Genomic DNA, 6,782 nt, shown 5'->3' with positions numbered 1-6,782 from the left:
GATTGTCGTTCAACGCGGTCAAGACTAGCGTCAGCTTTGAGTGGCTCCTCATCTTCCTCTAGTCTGATCTGGGCTAGGGCCTTAGCATGCACGTCTTCAATAGTCGAGCAGGGATATTTTGTCAGTTACCGGTACAGTTCGTTGCCTCGGATGAGTCCTTGTCGGAAAGCTTGGACCGAGGTGGCTACATTGCAATTTGGGATCAACACTTTCTCCTTGTTGTATCCGTTCAAATACCCGCGAAGGGCCTGTTTGGATCTTTGAACGACGTAGTAAAGGTCGCTAGATTGTTTTTCCATCTTTCGACTACTAGCGAACAGGATTTTGAAGGCATTCACTAGATCGACGAAAGAGGAGATCGATCCGTGAAGCAGGTGCATGAACCATGTCAAGGCGGGGCCCGAGAGGGAGATGGCGAAGCTTTTACACATAACCTCCTCTTGATCCCTTTTGGAAATCGAGATGGTTATGAGTTTTTGTTTGTATAGGGCCACGTGTTTGTCGGGATCGGTTGTGCCGCCATAATTGGCCATGCTAGGAAGGTGAAACTTCTTGGGAATGTCCATGCGGGAGATGTCCTTGGAGAAGGATGACTCTTCGAAACCATCGAGGGCTAGCATCGCCCTCTTCCATGGTGTGATTTCACGCATCTGCGCGGCTTCGTCAGGTGTGATTTCAGTGGTGGGGAGTTCGTCCCCTGGATGAAGGCTAGCATCGCCCTCTTCCATGGTTGTACCGTCATGGAATGGTGGTGGAGTTGTCATGATTTTTGGAATGAAAGTGAGATTTTGTTGGGTATAGAATCGATTGATGGTCCCCACGGTGGGCGCCAAATTGTATTGGGCAAAAATAACTCAAAAGATCTAAATTGCCTAATTCAGAGAGCAATCGACCAGTCTCTCGAATATCTCACAATCACTCGATGAAGAACGATTAATGAAAACAAAAAAACAAGTAAATCTAGAATATTAGAATTGTATTAGGGTTTTCCGTATTAGGTAATCCGTATCCGTTACAAGAATTTTACAACGCATTGGTTCGAGACCGGGTATCTCAGTCTAGTCGACTCATCCGGAGATCTCGGAAGTTGGCGGCCACGATCTCCGCCTCCTCCTCAACGGTCAGCAACAAATTCACGACGCGTCAATTCCTCCAACTGTCATGTCAAGTCGTGGTCGAACACTAAATGGACCTAGACAAATGACCCTCTGGATAGGCCCAAAATCGAAGCCCAATAGCTACTAATAGGTAAGATAGGAATTCTATCAACATCCCCTAATACACATTTCTTGCTCCATATTTGTTCAACACAATTTCGACATTATCGACCACGCAGCAAGTGACACAGATAACAAACCTGTGAATCCATTCGCGAACAAAAACCGCATAAAATTAGCAAATTGTATAGATTGATCTATATATAACCGATGGACATCATTCTAGTGAGGAGTGATGCAACACTGGTTCATAGATGAAGGATGGAGGGAGTGTTACATTCCAAATTCTTATAAAACAGAGTACATGAGCTATTTACATCTGTTTCAGATAAAATCCTGCAATACACAATCCTGGCCTAGAGAAAGTCACCAACTTTTCACGCATTTCAAATCTCATTGCTTTCAACTGTATATTTTTTGTCTGTGCTTCAGTTAATCAACTGTGAGTGTATGTCCCATGTACAGCAGCTTGCAGTCCTGTTTTTTGTTTCGTTTAGGATTAAACCGCTGAAGCACGGTGTAAGGGTTCGTCTTCATGGACTTGAACGCGGCTGTTACTGTTGTCGAGTGGCATGTACTGAGACATGATCGCCATGATCTCAGAGTCCATGTAAGACTGTAAACACAAACAAGTCCGGTCAGAGTAATCACAATTATTTTAAATAATAATTATCGGATTTAGGAACGTACCCGGAGCCTATACTTGTAGAACAAGTAACCGGCTAGAGTAGCACCAACCACGGTCCCTACTAGTAACAGACCGAGGAACCATGAGATCTTCGACGAAGTTTTCTCTGTATTACAAAAAAGCAATCAAAGTTGAGATTAGACCCGGAAAAATCGACCTGACCCGGATCATACAAATCCGACCCGTTTTTTACCCGGAATATTGGGTCAAAGTACTGACCTGACCTATTGGATCTAGAATATAAGCATAAAAAACATGAAATTAATTAACAAAATGTAAAAAGAAATGTAAAATACTCCTACTGAAGTGTCATTGGAAATGTAAAAAGAAATATCCAGAAAAATAAAGTAGCTTTAATGTAATAATTGCATAGGGATAAATGTGGAAAATTAAGGAAAAAGTTGGAGGGAGTATTTTTCTTTGCTAGTTTATTACATTATCTTATAGAAAAAATTACAAAAAAGTGAAAAAGATTGACATTAACTGACATGTTGACCTGACTGGACCAGACACTAAACCTGTTATAACACGACCCATTCTGATCCGTGAAAAGTTTGACCTGAATGACCCAAAACCCTGACTGAGCACGGATTACGAGGTCTAGTTGAGATGTTGGAGATATGAATCAAACAGAGCGTTAGGTATAACGTACCTATACAAGTATCATGTTCTTCTATATACAAGCGGTTCCCCCCACATTTGCAGTTATATCCACCAATCGTGTTCGTGCAACTACATTCGCTACATGTACAAGCACTGCCCTCCTTACACTCGTCGATATCTGATTTACAATTACACGATTGAGATCATAAACTTAGATATGAGTGTTATATTTTTAGAGAAAAAAAATCAAGATCACCTTTCCACATTTGTAGCCATCTCCCTTGAAGCCCTTCGGGCATTGACAGCCTGTTGGCTCAGAGTCCTGTAAACCGAAACGCACGATCATGGTCAGTTTTATAGTCCAAGATTGATAAATTTCACTAAGAAGAAATATTGTCACAGAACTAAGCAAGCTGAAAAGGTTTTCCCATCGCCGTTTTTCAGAGACCAGCATCCATCGTTGTTTATTGTACACCTTCCAGGTCCAACAGCTGACATAATAACCAAATAAAGTATGAACATACAATAACAACAAACAAACCTTGAATAGAGGAGGTGAAGAAATTACCTTTACAAGAAGTATAACCATCTCCTTTGTACTGAACACCATTTACAAGAGGGCATTCACAAACTCGCCCCCTGTATGTGTCCTATACAGCATATTCAGTATTGAGTAAGAAATATTCAACATGAGAATAGATATGTAAAAAAAAGATATTTTGTATACCTTGCAAGCGGTTACATTGGTGGTTAGATCCTGCCAACAACCGCCGTTATCTTTCAGACATTCGTTGGTCTCAAGATCTGAAAGTGTAAGATTGTGCTACATCATTCTTTAAGAACTTGTAATAAGTAATAACTAAAAGTGACCGAGTTAACTCTCCTGAACTCAAGCAAACAGGAGGATCAGTTGCTTCCTTAAATCCTGCACATACAGCCTTCAGTACAGCACTACTCTCAAGTTTACCTACACAGGCACAAACAAACAATTGAATTAAAGTTAGTGCATTTAAATAGAAATCTTTAATTTTAAATAAAAGTTTTTGAAGATAAGAGTTAAAAATGTAGATGTGAAATTAGATGGAGTGTAAGCAGTTGAACACTAGATGGGATAAGTTTCTATTGAGAAGTTTTACTTGTGAGAAATGAGAATGAATGCTAATGGTTAGGATTTTATCCCACAGTCAACGCGGTCAAAGGTCATGATCAACTCCGATATATGGAGCACAACACTTTTTTAGCACTAGATGGATCCTTTGATTTTGGCAAAATACTATTTTGGAAGAAATAAAAACGGACCTCTATACTGAATATCATTGATGACCAAAGTCGGCAAGAGTAACATCACCACGACTTCCATGCGCGACCTGATTCACATTGCGGAAAGACCAACTCTTGTAAGTGCTAATTGAGAACACTAAGTTCAATAACATCATGAAAGCATTTTAAGTTCATAGTTTGCATAGACGCATGGGATGTCATACCTGCATCTCTTGCTCATTTTCAGAACTTCATTTTCCTCGTTAGCTTCTGGATCTCCCATACATTTACTTATCTTGTCGATGGATAAGTCTGCAGTTTTTACAGAAAATTGAATATCAAAATACAGAGAAAGGACAAGGATTTAGGCTTGCTTGGTATATCAGTATATGGATATCAAGTTGATGACTATTGTTGTTCACAAAAACATCAACTAGTATCTATATGATACCAAACGCGGATATCAGATATCAATCTCATACCTATACCTGATATCTGATATCCATACTCATACCTAATATTCTCTGCATACAAATCTTTACGGGGACTTACTGAGGGACTTGAGCACATGCTCGGCACATGTTTTGCTATACTTTTCCTCCTTCATGGAGCACCGGATATGGAAGTCAGTCACATAGTCCCACCAACAGACGATCTATTTTTCCTTTTCCGAAACTCTGAACACAGAGTTGTCTCAAATTCTCAAAAACAACATCTTTCCCTTCATAACCCTTCCCAAAAATCTCCCTCCGGATCCGGGTGCACAATACCTCCCGTGGTTATGCACTGCGACTTGCATTGCATTGAACCAATGAACTGCTTAGGGCAAAACCAAGTTATATAGTGAGGGGTAAACTGGGTATATCCACCTTTCTCAAGGAGCTGCGCGTGCCCCTTGAAGTTCTTGATGAAGTTCATCTGATCATCACACCGGGCCCCACACTCGTCGTTGCTGTTAGTCCAGAGCTCATACTCAACTCTTCCATCTGGGTTGGGCATTGACTCAGACCAGTCGAGCTTGACCAGTATTTCCTTTTTGTCTTTCAAAGCCTTTCTTTAGAGTGTCACCGAAAGACTTTGTTATCATGACAGATGGAATAGTGATATTAGCCACGTATTCAGCCTCGTCACTCGCCTCTGGCATGTCCATTGTTATCAGAACTTCATCTATGCTATCTGCCACCAACACAGCTGAAGCTCCGGCTTTCTGTGCGTGCCAAACCTTTTTCGCAAAGTAGCACTCTACCAATACAGCATCAAATCAACTAATCAAACACCAGATAAATCTATAATCCATGATTAGACTACATACAGAATTTAAAGGAGTTGGGCACCAACTGTTTGATAAAAAGCTTGCAGAGAAAAACTGAATCAAATTATTTCTGAACAAAAATATATACCTCCTCGGTCAACGATGACAATGGTGGAGTAGCGGTTTTGGACTTGAATTGCTTATCATCCTTAAAAGTGTTCACACGCTTCGGTGTTCGAGGAAGGATAGGAAACTGACCCGATCATGGAGCCGCCGTACGCCGGCACCCCAAAGTTTCCGATCGCAGCATCGTGGGTTGACTTCATATCATCAGGAGCTATAACGGAAACGCTGTTCTTCTCCACAACAAACCTCCCATAAACAACATCACTACTGCAGATGAGCAAAACTAACGGTATATAGAAGATAGTCGCAAGCATTTTAAGCGAATCGGACATGATAGGAGATTTTCAACATTAGGGGTGAAGTTGAAGGAGATAGATTGAGAAGACTTATAATGAGAGTATAGAAGACTTGGAGACCTTTTCTTCTCAACCTCCATTATAAAAAATTAAGGAACGAATTATTTTGTAGATAATTCGATTGATTGCAACGCGTGTGTTTGAATATTCTGCAGAAGTAATATTAGTGATTGACTTGCATTATTAAATGGGAGAAGAATTCAAACCTCCGATTTGGCATTTTCGAAGGCGTTTGTGCAAATTGCAGGGAGCTGACTTTTATAGACTAGGTCGTGCCAGGAAGCAGCGGCCATCGGAGTTGGGGTTTTGGTTTGGGAACTCGACTGCGGAGGCATTCCTTCTGTTTCCGATGTGGTTATCGGCGACTAAGTCGTCGGTGGTCTGGTCTTCTCAGGAGAGTTTTTCATCTTCGGTCGAGTTTCGGATTTTGGAAATTATTTAAAACTACGTTGATTTAACTCTTTTTTCTTATAAAAGTCATGTTTCTGTTAAAATTTTATTAAAATAGAATCATCCATTTTATTCCAAAATATTTTTATAAAATAAATATATCCATACTACCTTTTATTCATTCAGGCCTTCATCCTCAATTACACTTTTTAATTGGTTCAAGCAATCATATTCGTTCATATATAGAGTATCAAAGATCTTTTCAATATACTGAATATCAAGATAATCAATTCAATTTCGTCGCGCAATCAATTTTATATTAAAATTCTCTTTTTTAGCTTTTTATGGTTCTTTGTGATAAAATCATTTTTTTGCACAACCAATTTTATAAACTCTATTGAAATTCTCCTCTTTGTCCCTTTGTTTGATTGATTTGTGATGTAAAAAACTAGAGTGGGAGCATGGAAGGTACCAAAAACCGGAAAGGAGACGGCCACGGTCGCCAGCGGAGGAGGAAAAGGATCTTTTCATACTGAAGATCAAGGTAATCAATTCAATTTCGCCGTGCAACTAATTTTATATCGAAATTCTCCTTTTCAGTGTCTTATATTTTCTCTGTGTTTGTCAGATGATGATGTTGATTATAGTATCTCACCCGCTCATCAGAGAATATGCATATATATAATTTTTGTTTGAATTCTTGTGACACTGTTATTTTAGCATTGCTCAAAAACACTAATGACGCCACAAAAACTATTAATGACTACACAAAGATCTTATCTTTTGTTTATATAATGTAAAGTTGGGTTAACCAAAAAATATTAAATGTATATTCTTGCATATTCATTACATCCTATTTCCTCATAAACTCAATTGATGAAAAAACTAAA

General features: G+C 39.5%; 1 protein-coding gene across 1 annotated transcript; it reads right to left on the bottom strand.

The window, feature by feature from the left end:
• Positions 1-1,716: 1,716 nt before the first annotated feature.
• LOC141251472 (uncharacterized) lies at positions 1,717-5,837 on the bottom strand. The gene is given in 19 exon segments (XM_073670328.1): positions 1,717-1,833; positions 1,908-2,011; positions 2,558-2,690; positions 2,771-2,830; positions 2,914-2,999; positions 3,077-3,158; positions 3,236-3,317; positions 3,397-3,475; positions 3,808-3,845; positions 3,847-3,875; positions 3,993-4,009; positions 4,012-4,080; positions 4,321-4,448; positions 4,450-4,508; positions 4,510-4,821; positions 4,823-5,010; positions 5,169-5,429; positions 5,601-5,651; positions 5,759-5,837. Coding segments are annotated over 19 exon segments (1,974 nt in total).
• Positions 5,838-6,782: the final 945 nt, after the last annotated feature.

The sequence above is a fragment of the Phyllobates terribilis genome, unplaced genomic scaffold (genome assembly GCF_046119375.1).
Source record: "Phyllobates terribilis strain yellow unplaced genomic scaffold, ASM4611937v1 Scaffold_7107__1_contigs__length_39940, whole genome shotgun sequence".
NCBI lineage: Eukaryota > Metazoa > Chordata > Amphibia > Anura > Dendrobatidae > Phyllobates > Phyllobates terribilis.
The sequence above is the reverse complement of the archived record's forward strand: the minus strand, read 5'-3'. Positions and strand labels throughout refer to the sequence as shown.